The following is a 17,356-nucleotide window of genomic DNA, read 5'->3' as shown; positions in this document are numbered from 1 at the left end:
TCATCTTTCTGCCTCCTCCCAATGACCTGCACTCAATCCAATGCCCTCCATGTACCTATCCAATTTTTTAAAAAAATCAAAATTATGCCAGAGTCATGAATGTTACTGAATAGCTGCGGATCATCTTGAAAGTGAAGGGTGATCAGACGTCATTTCAGTTACAACAAAAGATTTAGAAAGCAGGATGAGGTATTACAGACAGTTTTAGGAGGCTTGGAAAGAAGCTAAGAAGCTGCACCTCCAGGATTATTATCTCTACATTGCTAACAGTGCCATGTGTCATTGAGTTCAGAAGTTGCAAGACAAGTGGTTACATGTGTTTCTGAGTAGATGCTATCAGAAGGAGGATTCAGATTCCTGAGAAATTGGGACCACTTCTGGGGAGTTGGAATCTTCATGTGCCAGATGGATTACAGCTTACAGCTTACAGCAACAGGACCAACATCTTTGCAAGGATAGGTTGTTCGTTCTGATGGAGAGGATTGAATTCAATTTGTTAAGTGCATGGAAATCAGAGGGCAAAATCAGATGGGGGAAAGCTAAGCTGGTAATGGAAGATGCTGTTTTGGGTGAAAAGGAGGTTTCAGAAGAAAGAAAAAAAAAGATAATATTGCAGGACAATGGCAGGGGTAAGGGAATCAGTGCATTGAGAAGAGGCAGTGTATGCAAACATAAAGGCAAATTTACAAGTAGTCACAATAAGGAGAAAGGCTAAGAATGCATGCAAAAGTCGATAGTTAATAGCTGAGTTGCTGACACAAATGCAAATAATGGTGGATGTCCTGAGCCTTGAATTTGTCGCAAGGAGACCAAGATTATGAACATAATATTCAGGAGCATTTGATATTCGTATTGACTGGGTGCCAGGCAATGCTCACGGTGACTCTTTGTTTTCCTTACGGCAGGCAGAAATTGAGGTACATCATATATATTACATTTTATTTGTTATGTGACACTTGAAAGGATGGGGGGTAAAGGAAAATGAGAGATCTGTTAAATTGCAAAATAACTGCCATGGTGTGGAATGATGTTGGCTGCAAAGCCCAAATTCTGAATCAGTTATAATGGAGTTTAAAAATAGCAAGTCTCCTCCCAAACAGCTGCTCTATTGTAGGCCTTTTTCTAGTATTGTGCACTAAGGATCAGTTTTTGACTCCATTATTTATGATTTATATATTGATGGCCTGAAGGAGACCTATTGTAGTCACAAATGTATGGGAGGGTCGATGCAGTGAAGACATGAAGTGGATGAAAACTTGGTTAATTGTTCAATAAGAATAAATTTGAGGTTGTTCATTTCAGCAAGAGGAATCTAAATGCAGGGTATACTATAATGGTTTTCTGCAGACATACCTAAATAAGTTAGGATTCTGCATCAAATGGTTAGGAAAGGAAATAGCACATTTTTCTTTGATTGCAAGGGGGTTGGAGTTTAGAAAAAAAAAGTATAAGATTTACCAAGGTACTGGTAAAAGGACAACATGCTGACATTGGAGACAGTCTGAATTTTTTTGTCATATTTCCTGAAGTGTGGGTTGTCTTGTCACAAGTAGCTCAGAAATAAGAAATTACATTGTTTTTTTTTGACATAGAAGAATGAAGGGTCCCTCATGATTGGATAAATATCCCTTTTTTTTTACATTGGAGACAGTCTGAATTTTTTTTGTCATATTTCCTGAAGTGTGGGTTGTCTTGTCACAAGTAGCTCAGAAATAAGAAATTACATTGTTTTTTTGACATAGAAGAATGAAGGGTCCCTCATGACTGGATAAATATCCCTTTTTTTTACCCTTGTGGGGGAATATTGAATAAGGAGGCTTAGTTACAAGGGAAAATTGGTTAAGAATAAGGTGTCTGGGAACCTCTTGAAGAAGGTGGAAAATATCTGGAAGATTCTCCCTTGGATGGTTTTGGATATGATTGTGGGTATGTTAAAGAAGAAGCAGTTGTACCTTTGAAAGAACCTTTGAAAGATCAGGGAATTTAAGACAAAGGAAAGATGGCATGGAAGAGATGAAGCCAGTTGTGGGTAAAGACAAAAATAGACTGAGGGATGAAGACGGGTAATGAGAGTAAAAATGATCACGATTGATATGTATGCAGGTAAAGAGGTATAAGAGTGAATAGAGACAATGAGCATACATGAATGTATCTGTACTTAGAGGAAAATATAGATAGTATAGACAAGAATTAATAAGGGAAGGTAATGGAATAGAGAGAATAAGGAGGGAATTAAAAGAGGGACCTTTGTGACATATGAAAAGTGAAATCTTTTCTGGGGGGGAGGGGTGAGGGGAAATAGCGGTCACTGCAAAATCAGTTGACGCTTGCGAGTGGATTCGCAAATCCAAATGGAGAGGGGAGATGTGGTTGTCCGACAAGGGATAAAGGACAACTCAGGAGGTGAAGGGGAGATTGGGGATAAATAAGATAGAAATAGGAGAATAAGGAAAATGTTAGATGTTGTAGGAATGTTGTCTTATAAAGAGTTGAAAATAAGAAAACAGAAATGGAAAAGGAGGAAAGGTAATGATGGAAAAACGGAAAGAGAAGATAAACAAAATATAAAAGGGCTACGCTGAACTATATGTCTTTAAATATTAATGGAATACATAACCAAATTAAAAGGAAGAAACTACCAAATTTAAATGAATAAATGTATTCCATTAGAAAAAATAACATATTGGTTAAGAAATAATAGTGAAATATTCGAACAAGTATAGGAGCCTTACATTAAATACAATAGCGAAAACCTACCGGGGACAAACATTACCTAAGTTGATGGAAGGAGAAGGAAAGAAAAGAATGGACTCAGTAGAATTTCTGGTGTAATTTTGTTGAATGACAACATTGTCTGACTGGCTTAATGCAACCTAGATTGTATACCTAAAATGGATGAGAGGGGGGGGGTGGGGGGGTGGTTTGGGAGGAAAGGGGGGGGGGGGAGAAAAAGTCACTGTATATGTGTGAAAAGAAATAGTGTATATCATGGCTAATGTGATTTATGGTGTGAAAAATAAAAAAATTTAAAAAAAAAAGAAAAAGAAGAGATGAAGCCAGTGACAGTCAGCCATCATTATATTGAATGACCTCTTCTGCTTCCATTTTCTTGCAGAACTCTCAAACCCTTTTTTTAAAAAAATGTATAAGAAAGATACTACAATAATTATGGTGATATTAATAACCATACAAATTGGACAAATCAGTGATCAAGGGTACCTGAAAGGCTGGGGTTTTTTTCGAGTATATTTGGGATTGATTCTCGAGCAATGATTGGAAAACCAACCAAGTATTAGGACATTTCAGATCTGAGGTTGTGATAGAATTATTTTTCATGATCACATTGTAAATGATCACCAAGGAAGAAGTAATCATGGCAAGATAGAATTTCAGGTTTTCCTTTTGGGTGAGTAATTGGACCTGAAACTAGTCTTAAACTTGAATGAAGACATGTATACCTGTAATAGTACAATGGAAAGAGTTAACTAAGGTGGATAAGCTGAGACAGACATTTAAAGTGAAATTTCATGAATCTTGGCAAACGTTTTTAAGCAACAAAGACTAAAAGATGCACGATCTATAGCTCATTATTGTGGAAGAACTACTGTAAGCATTGGTCCCTTATCCAAAATAATTATGCTCATCTATTATGTAATATCTTTGGATTATGGTAAAAATAAGTATTCCTTGGTATGTCAGAAAAGATTAATTTTGTTTCCCAGTCCAATACAAGAAGCTCCATTCATTCATCATTTCTGTTTACATGTGCCATTTGAATGTAGCTTGTTTGTTAAGTAGTCTATTCAGCAAAATTATTGTTAATAAAATTATGGTAAATAAGAAATATTCAAGGGAACAATGTAGAGAGCTATAATTATTTTCTTCATTTGCAGACCTGGGCATTACACTCCTTGTCGTTGTTGATAGATTCCAGTGGTCCAATGTATAATATCCACGTGGAGTCCAGTTTGTCCCTTGTCTCACTTCTGCTGTTGAGTGTGCCTCCAGCTCATGCTGAAGTTCATCGGAGTTTGGGTCGCTGTTTGAATGCACTTATTACCACAATGGGACCAGAATTGCAAGGTAATGTGTTTCTAAAAATTAAAAATTAAGCCCATCCTTTCATAATATTAATAGTTTAACTCAAAAATATTGGAAAATGACTTCTCATTGGATGGTAATTGCCAAAGATTTGCATTGGTTAAAATATTAATTTTGTATTTTTATTAAATGTTTCATTTTTAGTGGCTATAAAGAAACACATTTTCAATTGTCAGCAGTGCTTGTACAGAATTAAGAAACATTTGTTAATATTCTGCAATTTTCATTGGTTGAGAGGTAGTGTTATTGAAAATCAATTTAGAGAATAGCACACAGTAAATTGACTTGAACAAAAATTAGTCATCATAGTTACTGAGCATTTTGCAGAGATTTGAGATGAGAAATGAGCATGTTTTTTTTTAAATTATTTAAATTTTTTTAAAAATTAGACCTGCAGCCCATGAGCCTGTACTGCCCAATAACACCCAACTGACCTACAACCTCTAGAACATTTTGAATGGTGGGGAGAAACTGAAACCCCTGGAGGAAACCCACACAGACACAGGGTGAACTTACAAACTCCTTACAGACAACAAGGGATTTGAACCCCAGTCCCAATCGCTGGCACAGTAACAGCATTGCCCTGACTGCTATGCTAACTGTGCTATCCTTATGATGTGCAGTATAACTTAATTCCGTCCTTCATCAACTTGACATCAAAGGCCTTCGCCTCAAGTCCTGTAAAAAAAATAGTTGTTGTCTTTGAATGCCAACTCTGAATGCCAACAATGAAACCAACAATGAACTTTGAATGCCAACAATGAAACCAAAATGTTTCATTGTGCGAAATATTACTTGTATTGTTAATGAATAGCTGTTTCAACTGAAAGATCTGATGTTTACTAAACAATATAAATATTGAAGTGTAGCTCGTTGTTTTGTGCTCAACAATAACTTGCATTCACACATCATCTATTGACACTTCTCAAAGTTGGAAGGATCTGCAACCAAGCTGCAGAGACTCATCATGGATCTTTAGCAGTTTGGTCAAAAGGGTAGATGTTAAAATGCATCTCAAAGGAGAGAGGGCTTCAAGCTTTGGAAGAGAAGTTCTGAGGCTAGGCCAAGGCAAGTGAAAACAAATGACTATTAGAGCAATTAATGTTGAGGATATTCAATAGGGTCAGAATTAGAGATTTATGAGTTCAAGAAGGCTTCTAGACATGGAAGACATTGCATCGTAAAGTAAGGAAGGAAATTCTTATTGAGTGCTATGATTTTAAAACTTGGATGTTCTCTCAGCAGGAGCTATTGTTGGTCAGCAAGCGCTGACTGCTTGTGACACTTAAATTTAAGATGAACGTAATGTTATACTGGACAGAACAGAAGTTGAGCAGGACAGAAACCAGAATTAATAAAAGCACAGATGACACTTTCAGCATGGGATGGACTGGTGCAAATGCAGAGTTGGAAGATGTGCAAATTTGTAGTCTGAGTGATGATGCAGAAATGTGGTCATTTATAGTACCAAGGTTGCAAGAAGACCAGTTTAATTTTGGGCAATGAGGTATAGAGTGGTTGGTAAGATGTAACATTTCTGATGGATACACACACTAACAACCATAGTCTACACAGTATGTAAGTGGAGAAAGTGTCTGCTCATCTTAGACAAATAATCTTTGAGAAATACGGTGGTAAATAATGGAGAAATGATGATGAGAAGAAACCAATGTGTGCTAAACTGTGTGCATTTGGGCAATGCTTCATGTAAATGATAAATTGCTAGTTCATGAGAGATTTGAGGAGAACCATCAAAGATGGATTTGCAATGTGGGAAGATTTTATTTTTAGCCACAGAATGGAGCTCTTCTCACTTCAACCATTGCAAATAGTTATTTATTCATCCCTGTCCCTTACTGGGCCATTGATGCTGTAGAATTAATTGTTGCATTTGCCCACAGGGACTGCAGTGCCAGAAAATACTTGTGGATGCAAATTATTTCATTACATTCTAAAATCTCATCAACTTGTGTCTTCCTTTCAAAAGAATTTTTTTACAGAACAATCACATTTATGCAAAACACACTGCTCATAGAATGAACTTCATTTCTTGTACGCTTTATGTTTATAACAGTCGAAGCCAGGTTTTTCATGAGAGTTGATACTGAAAAATAAATATTTACCTTGTAAACTGAGAAATACCATGTTAAATATTCATTATTCTATTATTATTAGTGAAGAAAGCTATTGATTTAAATTAAAATGTATGCATATTTAATTCCTAGGCAATGGAAAATCTGTCCCCTTGTTGAGAGCTTCCTGTCTAGTTGGCTGTGCAGTGATGCAGGATAACCCTGACTGTCTTGTACAGACACAAGCTATCTCCTGCCTCCAGCAGCTACATATGTTTGCACCACGTCATGTCAACCTTTCCATTCTTGTCCCCAGTCTTTGTGTAAGTATTCCATGATGATTTGTTCTTGCATTTGAATTTGTACCTTTTTTCTTTTATGGTTTTAAAATTTAAAAAAAAAGGAAAAAAGAACCCCCCCCCCCCCCCCAGCAGTTAATCTACTTTCTCCATGTAAACAAGGTTAACGTATAAAGATCTGAATCAAGTAACAACCTTCAGATAGCAGACATGAAATCTCCGGAGCATCCAGACTCCTAAATCTTCAAATTGTGATGATAATCCATGAATGCACCCCACATTTTGTCAGATTCAAACTTTCTATCTTTAATGTTATATCTTGATTTTATTTCCCCCAAACTTAAATAAGACACCATGTAACCTTGAATATGAGCAGATGAAGAGTTATCCTTCCATCTCATTAAAATTGCTAGTCTGGCTATCAGTGAAGTAAAAACTAAAATTCTCTTTTGAGTTGAAGTCAAGGATATCTCCTCTTAAAAAAAAAACAAATAAGGCAATTAAGGGCATGGTTCTAATGTAATCTTGAAGATAACGGATTTAGAAAATCTTAGGAAAATGTTTAGAAAATATTTTTTGCAAAATCGTTCTATATCAGTGAAGCTTCAAAGATTTTACACTTACCACATAGAGGATCAACATCAGAATAGAAACAAGATACTTGACTTTTAACATGCACCACCTTAAATTGTAACAAATAATGCTTCTTTTGAACAATTGACAGCAAATTTAAACTTCCTAATAGACATTTTTTAGATATTTACAAATTATGCATTTTGTTCAGTCCAGACTTTCTGATTTTCCTCAAATCCCTGAATCAAATAGACTTGATTTACTTTTTGATCAGATTAATATCAATTATTTACAACAACAATGGATTTAAGAACAGCCTCAATGGCTGGGATTAAGAATGATTGAGATTGTGATTAAAATATATCATTTTCAGATGAAGATTGGTCTGAATTTGATTAATGACTCTTCATTTTATGCTTGACATTATTTGTTAGAATTTGTGTATGTTCAAGCTACAATTTGTATAAAATGTATTAGTTCTAAATCAAAACACTTTTCATTTGCACCCTTTCCTGAGATTTTAGCTTTATCATTTATTTTTAAGGAGTTTGTTACAAATCGTGCACAAAATTCAAACATTTAATATATAGATTAACCAAATGTGGGGCCCCTGATAAAACTCTACACGATGTTCAAAATTATTGGTAATTATTCCAAAAAATATGTTTTGGTCTGTAACAAGTTTAAAAAAAAAAGATTTTAAATGCATTTTACTATTGTGCACGACGGCATTCCAACCACGAAGTACTCACTTCATAATGTGAATGCTTTCTATTACTTTGTGTTGCATGGCCATGATAGGATCAAAGCAGATCGAAGCATCCATGAAGCAGTCTGAACTGTCAGAAGGTGCAGAAGAATTACTTATAAATTAAATCTATAAACTCATGGCCCAGCATATCTGTTGCTTTCAGGCCAGGGAATTGTCCTTGGTTATGTTTACAGTGCAGGGGCCTGAGGGGATTAGCATGAGGAGTACAAAAAACTTAACAGCCAGCAGTCCAACATTCAATTCCTGGCTGTATGAATGCTAACAGAAATTAAAGAGATGTAACAATTCCATACCAGTGGATCAGGACAAAATTTTGCAGTTTTGCCACATGTAAAATGCAGCACATGCAAAATTGAAGAAATGCCAAGGCATCCAGGGAACAGCAACCCGATTGATTGATACTGACGCCACTGCCCAAAGCATTCACTCCCTCTGTTTCAACTGCAATGCGGTTGGCATTTATTTCATCTGCAAAATTCATGACAATTACTTGACCAGGCCAAGATAGACCCTTCATCTTTTATATCAAGAAGGGCTTCAAATACATTGGAACATCATATTATCCTGCCTCGTAACCTGATTTGGAAATATTTTGCTATTCCTTCATTGTCATTGGTTTTCAAAAGAATTCTGGAAGCAGTGTTACCAGCAATTCAAAAAGGTTTATCACCTTCTCTTTCGATAGGTGTTCATTTTATGTCCTGTAAGATTACTTTAAGGCAAACGTTAATTTGTTGAAACTGATTGAATTGCAAAGAGGTGTCAATAAGATGAGACATAAACATTCCTTCAGTTGGCTCTCCATGGGTTTTCTTCATGATAATATACAATCTATAATTCATGAATTGGACCATAGAAGGCTGTGTTCATTTGTTGCTTGAGTTACAATAATTGGTATCACTGTTTCCATATCTTGAAATAATGTGACATAATCAGAGTGTTGTTGTGACAGGTCTGTCATTTCTTTTGTGCAGGAAATCTTATTGGATAATTCTGTTTGGGTATGTTGCTTCCCTCATTACACCCACTTGCCATGTCCCTCCACCATCACTCCCACAAGCAAATATTGGTTTGATGTTTGAATACTTTTTAATATTGGTTTGTTTTTTAGCTCTGCCTTTATTATTTAATCTAACAATAATTTGGCTGGGCATGCAAACCCAATACAAATACACTGTGTGACATAACCTTCCTACTGATTTTAAACCCTTGGCTCTTGCTGTACTTAACTTTTCTAATGTACTTCCTTTGACTAGTGTTATTTGTTCCTGCAGGCTGCGTAAAGATGGCAATAACCACTGCAGATTAATGCTGCAAATGGTTTGGCTTTTTTATTATTTGCTTGATCGAACAAAATCATCCTTAAAGGCTTATTTTGTGATGACAAAAAGAATATACTTTGGTAGCTTTTCATAGGTTTCCTCAGGACATTGTCATAATTGGTTTAGATACTATCATTTTGCAGAATGCGTGCTGCTGGTTTCCAAGGACTAATTTGCAGTGGGTAATTTGCAATGAGTGGCCTCACTGGCCAACAATTGCCCTTTGATAACATTTCCCTGTTTGTTTGTGCATGGTAGTTAACTGTCAGCATCTCATTCTCATTATAGGTAAGTACAGAGCTAAAGTTGTATGCATTAACTTGGTTATCAAATCTTTATTTTAATCTACCTGGTTTAAGAGTTTACAACATTGTATTATTAAATAGTCTTTAAATTATCTTGACTGTTTTTTTTTTAATTAAAGGTTTTTAATTTTTAGCATGTGAATTGGACTAATTGCATGGTATCACCTGTTTACAGTCAGTTGCTGTGTTGAATTCTTTGGATAATTTTTGGAGAAAACAGACTTCCACCCTTAGCTTAACTGTAACGGCTTCAGAATTCAACAGTGTTTTAGAGCAGTTCTTTTGACTAGATGCTGAGGTATAATTTGGAATATAAATTAGTTTATCCAGAGCTTCACAACTATGGAGAAACTAGTATGCCTTGGCTGATTTTCATTTGATTTTCATTTGTTACTAGGATCATACTAAAATTACACAATTTATTTTGCACAAATTCATCTCTGATACCCTATATCTGATGTACATACATGAATATCAACATCCAACCTTTGTTTTTAAAGTAGAAGCATAGTTACAACAATTCATATTTTCAGGAAACATTAGATTTTATAAAGCTCTTCCTGTACTTTAAAAGTGGGCCATACAAGAGGTTGTTGTCCTGAGTTTATGCATGTGGTTAGCCAGCAGTTACATAATGGGCTGAGTGAAAATACATTGTTTACTTCTTAGTGCCTAATTTTAAACACACCCAACTCCATCTAAATTCTGAGGATTATTACTTGTTATATGAAAATCTTGCTCAATATAGTGTTTATATCAAAAAATATTTTCCTGCAGTTGGAGAAAGGTGTTCTTATAGATCTGCCTTGAATTTAACAAGACTTTCAAATTAAGTAATTACAAGTGTAAAAAATGAAAGAACCCTGTACCAAATATCTGAATGACTTTGAATTTTTAATTTCAATGACATTATGAATGATGTCTCATAAAAATCACAGTGGATGAAAGTAGATATATAATAAATCAAATGTAGGGAAAATTAACCCATCTGAGCTGAATAACAGATCATCCATGAAGTTTTCTTAACAAGAGAGCTGATTATTTTCGTGTGAAAGATATATTATCATAGATGTGGGTAGTTATTGTAATGTTATCTGCATGTGAATAGCATGTTGATTTTTTTGTTATATTCGTGGCAACGGTCATGGCAAGTGTGAAGAAAATGTATTGTCCATTGTTGCATTTTGTTTGAGTGAGAGACGAGAACAATTGATTATCTTTGCCCAAGTCTGACAGTTCATATTGCAGAGGATTTTCTTCTTTTTTTTTCTTTAGGTGAATCTTTGTAGTTCCCACTTGTTGTTGAGACGTGCTGTGATTGCTTGCCTTCGCCAGCTTGTGCAGAAGGAAGCTGCTGAGGTGTTGGAACATGCAATGATTTTTGCCAAGGAATCCAATAAAGGAAGTTGTAAGCTTGGTAAGATGTTTGATTAAGATGAATGCAAGTTGTGTTCTTAATATTCAAGTATAAGAATAATTTTAAATTCAATTTTGAATAACTTGTACCATCAAAATCATTAATTTAAAGTACCTTGGAGAATCATAGATAATTGAGCTTTGAAGGTAATATAGCTTGCATTTTGTGACTAAAGTAAAATAAATATTTTAAGTTATTGAGGGAGGGAAAATTGGTAACAAGGCCAAGAATTTGAAACGTAATATATACTTGAGATCATGTCCTTCTAAATCAATTTTGTCCTTTTTTTCTTCCATTTTGTTTGTAATCTGAAGTATTTGCTGAATTCTAGTGCTTTAGATGCATCATTTATTGATTTGGAAATAATGTAGTGCCGACCCATATATTCCTTCAAAAAAGTACTAAACCTATCCTACCTTGTAGCCTGCTATTTTTCTTTCACCTATGTTCCTGTCTAAGCGTCTGTTAAATGCCCCTAATGTTTCAGCCTCCACCATAGTCCCTGGCAAGGCATTCCAGGCACCCACACTCTCTACTTTTTTTAAAAATTACCTCTGATGTCACCCCTAAACTTCCCTTCCTTCATTTTTTACATATATCCCCTGGTGTTTGCTATTCCTGCCCTGGGAAGCAGGTGTTGGCTGTCCACCCTATCCATGCCTCTAATAATCTTGTAGACCGCTATTCAGTCTCCTCTCATCCTTCTTTTCTCCAAAGGGAAAAGTTCCAGGTCTGCTAACCTTGCCTCTAAGACTTGTTTTTCATTCCAGACAACATCCTGGTAAATCTCTGCACCCTCTCCAGAGCTTCCACATCCTTCCTATAATGAAGTGTCCAGAACTGAACACAATACTCTTAAGTGTGATCTTACCAGAGATTTGTAGAGTTGCAACATGACCTCTCTACTCTGAACTCAATCCCCTTATTAATGAAGATAAATATCCCTTGCGTCTTCTTAACCATCCTATAAACTTGTGCGGCGACCTTGAGGGATGTATGGATTTGAACCCCAAGGTAACTCTTAAGTAACTTACCATTAACCCTGTGTTCAGCCTTCTGGTTTGTTCTTCCAAAGTGCATCACCTCACACTTGTCCAGATTGAACTCCATCTGCCACTTTTTTGCCCAACTCTGCATCCTGTCTATAACCTTCGACAACCTTCAGCTCTATCCACAACTCCTTCAACCTTCGTGTCATTGGCAAACTTTCTGACCCTCCTTCCACCTCTTTCTCCAGGTCACCTAAAAATCTAAAGAGCAGGAATCCCAGAACAGATCCTTGTGGCACTCTGCCAGTCACCAACCTCCGGGCAGAATACTTTCCATCCACTACTACTCTCTGCTTTCTTTTTTTTATCCACACAGCCAAGATTCCACTTTCTGAATGTATCTTTCATGGGGGACCTTGTCAAATGCCTTTGTAAAATCCATGTTTACCACATCTACTGCCCAACCTTAATCAATTTCTTTGTTACCTCCTCAAAGAAACCTTCCTTTCACAAAGCCATGCTGATTATTCTTGAATAGGCTGTACTTCTCCAAATGCTCATAGATCCTATCCTTAAGAATCCAATAGTTTGCACACCATTGACATAAGACTCACCAGTCTATAATTCCCAGGATTCTCCTTATTACCTTTTTTAAACAAGGGGACTACATTTGCCACTCTCCAAACCTCTGACAGCTCCCCTGGGGCCAAAGAGGATTCAAAGATCATAGCTATTGCCCCAGCTATCTCTTCTCTCACTTCCCATAGCAACCTCGGGTATGTTGCGTTTGGCCCCGGGGATATAACATTCTTGATGTTTTTAAGAAGATCCAACACTTCCTGTTCCTTAATCTCCACATTGTCCAGCCACAGGCCTGTTCTATTTCGACCTTACCCTGATCAAGGTCCTTTTTTCTTGTGAATACCGAAGCAAAATATTTTCATTTAGGACCTCCCCCATCTCTTCCGCCTCAAGGCCCATGTTGCCTCCTTTATCCTATAGCAGCCAGATTTGATAAATAAAGGGTCATATTTGATGGTTTTGTAATTTGTTGAATTATCACGGAAACAAAATTCCACTTTGCTTAAATGAGAAGACAGGGTGATGTTTTAATGTAGCAAGGGAAATTCAAAAATGAGCTTTTGGGGAAAATACACTTCTTTTAAAATTTAAATTCAGATTTCTTTTCAGATGTTAACTTCAGTGAAACTGGCCTGGAAGGAGCCCTTTTCAGCTTGTTGGACAGGGAATCGGACCAACAACTTCATCAAGATATCCGTGAAACCTTAAACCACATTCTATCATCCATGGCAGTTGAGAAGCTTAGTCATTGGTTGAAGTTATGCAAAGATGTTTTATCTGCCTCAGCTGGTGAGTTTAACTTTTAAGTATGTGGTATTTCTTCCATATCATAAATGAGAAATGTCGTTCAGTGTACTTCGACTTTACAGTTATATTTTATTATGTCTTGTTATTGCATGCATTTGCTTGGATGAGGAGAAATTGGATCATGTCATTGTTTTGGAGCCTGGCTACTAACTTAAGCTTAACAGGGCCCACTTAGTCCTGAAGACATTGCCTGGGATATCTGGCTTCAGGTTGGGAGTTGTCAAGTTGGACAGGTTCAGTACTTGATCCATGTTAGGATGATTAGCTTAATGTTTCCAGTATTTGACAGGTCTGTTTCAAAGTTGTTATAGTTGCACTGATAGTTTTTTTAATAGCTTGAACAAATGTGGCTGTATTTTGATTTTCTTTGAGTTTATACTTGGGTTTTGGTGTAATTTTACATTTAAAATGGACCTCTTTTTCAGATTACATTTGTGGTGAAAGATTCTGATGCACCCGCAAATCGGAGGAACAACACCTTGTATTCCTTCTGGGCATACTCCAACCAGATGGCATTAACATCAAACTCTCTGTTTCCATCCGCCCCCCCCCTCCCCCATCCCGTCTCCCCTATCCTTTTCTTTCTCACTCACTCTCTCCTCTTCCAGCTCTGCCTTCACAAAGCCACCCCATCCTCTGATCAATTCTAATCCTATCTCTCCTATCTTCCTATCCATATCCAATTAGCAACTTTTGTCTGTTGACCTGTGCTCCTCCTCCTGTCCTTTCTTGTCTTCTCCCTCAGCCTTGTAATTCAGGTGCCTGACTGCTTTTTGCTCATACCTTTTTTTTTAACCTCCTGTGGTCACTGCGAGACTGGAGTTCCTCCATCATTTTTGTGTTTTGACTTTTAAATGGTGTATTTTGAATTTGAAAGTAAGGTTTGTGAACAACATCTACTTCTTTGAGAGAACATCACAATTGATGCTCTGAAAACTGCTTACGGTTAAACTGTTAACTTTATATTTTCTTTAATTTCTGCAATGATTTATTTTCATGAGTCAATTAATGTTAATATACCTCTTTAAAAATTTTTTTCTAAATTCCAATAATCTCTATCCCAGATTTCACCGCCACAGCTTCAGTGGACACGACTCAGGAAGAGGAGGATGAAAGGGGAGATGATGAAACAATATTCACCTCAAATAAAGATGAGCAGTTCCGACCAACAATTGCGCCACGCTGGCCAACCAGGGTGTTTGCAGCAGAAGGCATTTGTCGAATTATTACCCAGTGCGAGAAGACCGATGCTGCTCATTTTGATATGACTGTTGCTCAGGAAAGAAAGATGAAGCATCCTTTGAGTAAGTGGAACTGAAAGATTAAGCTTTTGTGATTGGTGGGAAAGAAGGAGTAGCTTATTCTGGGATGTTGTATCTTAGTTTATTTATTATAAAACTGTTTTGGGTTCACCTGGATAGAGTCTTCAGAAGTGAACACAGTTTATACATCTACTTTCAGGTGATTTCTTAGTGGTTCATCTCGCAGATTTAATCCGCATGGCTTTCATGGCTGCCACAGATCACAGTAATGCACTTCGATTGTCTGGTCTTGAAATGTTACTTGTTATCATCAAGAAATTTTCAAATGTCCCTGAACCAGAGTTTCCTGGTCATGTGATCCTTGAGCAATACCAAGCAAATGTGAGTAACAAAGTACTCTTTAAATTGCGGCCTGTCTTTTGTGCCATCTGTTCATCAACTATTCTTTAGAGTATAATCCATTAATTCCAAGTGCAATCACTTCTGTATAAACATTGGAATGAGTTTGACTGTACCAATATCCTACAAGTTATAAATGATAGAACAAGGAATGTGGTTCAAAATATTTTAATACTTTATATTTTAAGAACATAATTTCAGTTGTTTAAAATCACATGACTTGAAAGATAGCTCATCGTGAAAAGTTTATAAGCACTTGCTATTCATTCTTACATTTCAGAATATTCTTCCAAATCAGATCTGATTTATTCCCTCATTGCCCTTTTTTAAACTTCATGGTCTCCTCTTCAATCGCCATTTTTGACTCCAAGTATGACATGGTCTTTACTTTTAATATCATGGAACAAACTGCAATTTTATATTGTTATTGCTGAGATAAAGATAGACAACACTCCTGATTAAGAGTAACTCCTACTGGCACGTCAATGTTTGGCTAATAATGAAGGTAGGATAAAGGTGTTGCAGGTTCTTGCTATTAAATATTGGGCATTTCTTGTAGTATCAGAGAAGCCAAAAGCTTTAACACATGGGGAGGTGGAGGAAAGCAAACAAGAAATGAGGAAAGACAGAACTGAAGACTAAAATACTGCATTGCGATGACAGTCTTCTCTCAATAGTAATCTAGGTAACATCCTGGTAAATCTCCTCTGCAACCTTTCTATAGTGTCCACCTCCTTCCTATAATGAGGTGACCAGAACTGAACACAATACTCTAAGCGTGGTCAATCTCTGAAGAGATTTGTAGAGTTGCAACTGACCTCTCGACACTTGAACTCAATCTCCCTATCAATGAAGCCAAATATCCCTTCAGCCTTAACTTTCCTATCAACTTGCGCAGCGACCTTGAGAGATGCATGGCTTTGGACCCCAAGATCCTCCACACTGTTAAGTATCTGACCATTAACCCTGTACTCATCCTTCTGGTTTGGCCTTCCAAAGTGCACCACCTCACCCTTACCCAGATTGAACTCCATCTGCCATTCTCCACCCAGCTCTGCATCCTGTCTATACCTTTGGTATCCTTCAACACTATCCACAACTCCTTCAACCTTCGTATCATCCAGAAGCTTACTGATCCATCCTCTGTTTTTTTCATCTAGTCATTTATAAAGATCACAAAGACCAGGGATTCCAGAACAGATCCCTGTGGAATTCCATTAATCACTGACCTCCAGGCAGAATACTTTCCTTCCACGACTATTCTCTGCTTTCTACATACAAGAGAACATTTGAAAACTTGGAAAGAAAGCAGAGTTCTACTCCCACATTAGCTTTGTATCAAAGTTTGTTGTGGTATTCCAGAGATGAGGCCAAGTGATGTCACATTGTTGGAATGTTGAGTTAGCCTTGGAATGGTAATTCCACTGTGTATTTTTTTTTAACCCTTGTCTTTCTACTGCTTTGAACAATGGAGCAATATCATGCTTTTCTCCTTTCACATGCATTTGGATTTCAATTCATTGTATTGCTTAATGATAGGAAATACTATTACACCATTCTAATTTGACTTGTAGGTTGGAGCAGCACTGAGGCCTGCTTTCACTCCTGACACACCGCCTGATGTTACTGCTAAAGCATGTCAAGTAGGTGCTTCATTAGTTTATTTTATAATTCTATTTAAGTGATACCTCATTCTCTCCACAGTGACTTGACTGTTTTTATGTTTAAATTTGTAATAGTAGTGCCATATCATCTTTCTACAACCTAAATATAGTACAAGAGATCATTCGATCTTAGTACATCGTGTAGTCGTATCACTGTTGTGTACTGCATTATTTTTCTGCTGTAATGAACATTCAACAGTGCATGAATGGCCAATTCACTTCATTATTTAGCTTTCAGGAAAACTGCAATCTCCCAAGTTCAATGGTAAAATCTGCACATATTTAGACTTGTAGCTTATTGTGTCTTACAGGTATATTTGTGATTTCTGATTTAAAGCAGCTTTTGCATTTGGCCACATGGATTAGAAACTGTCAAGAGATCCTGCTCAATTGCTGGTCATAAATCCTTACAGTCAAATATCTATGAATGTGGATAGGTTCTGCATAGTTCATACAAAAGTGGTGACAAATTAACTGAAGTAATTGTTGAAGCTTATTTGTGCTTAGGCACAGAAGGAATACTCAAAATAAAAGATATTGAACAGAGTTTTATGATCTGAATGGCAATAAACTGGGTCTTGAAAATTGAACGAAGGCTGTGTGATGATCCGCTGATGTTTTTTTTGGGTCTTAATGGGAACTTAGTTTAATTGACTTGCAGGGCCTCACTTCCACAGTACTTTACTGGTATCCTTTTTCATTGTACCTGGAAATATAAGAATACATTCTGAATACATTCAAAAAAAGTCAAACTTCTTGAAAAACTGAAGATTTCTCATAAATTCTCTATCA

General features: G+C 36.6%; 1 protein-coding gene across 3 annotated transcripts in view; it reads left to right on the top strand.

Moving 5' to 3' along the window:
- The window catches only part of heatr5a (HEAT repeat containing 5a), a 157,103-nt gene that overhangs the window by 88,280 nt on the left and 51,467 nt on the right, over nt 1-17,356 (top strand). For 2 of the 3 annotated variants that reach the window (XM_069916719.1, XM_069916718.1), the window contains exons 20-27: nt 3,894-4,083; nt 6,327-6,496; nt 8,792-8,818; nt 10,720-10,861; nt 13,042-13,221; nt 14,304-14,543; nt 14,701-14,882; nt 16,475-16,543. In XM_069916719.1, the coding sequence (XP_069772820.1) occupies nt 3,894-4,083; nt 6,327-6,496; nt 8,792-8,818; nt 10,720-10,861; nt 13,042-13,221; nt 14,304-14,543; nt 14,701-14,882; nt 16,475-16,543 (1,200 nt within the window). The remainder of the gene's footprint in view (nt 1-3,893; nt 4,084-6,326; nt 6,497-8,791; nt 8,819-10,719; nt 10,862-13,041; nt 13,222-14,303; nt 14,544-14,700; nt 14,883-16,474; nt 16,544-17,356) is intronic. The other variant, XM_069916720.1, reaches the window with a different exon arrangement.

This window comes from Narcine bancroftii, chromosome 2, assembly GCF_036971445.1.
Source record: "Narcine bancroftii isolate sNarBan1 chromosome 2, sNarBan1.hap1, whole genome shotgun sequence".
In the NCBI taxonomy this organism is placed as follows: domain Eukaryota; kingdom Metazoa; phylum Chordata; class Chondrichthyes; order Torpediniformes; family Narcinidae; genus Narcine; species Narcine bancroftii.
The sequence above is the reverse complement of the archived record's forward strand: the minus strand, read 5'-3'. Positions and strand labels throughout refer to the sequence as shown.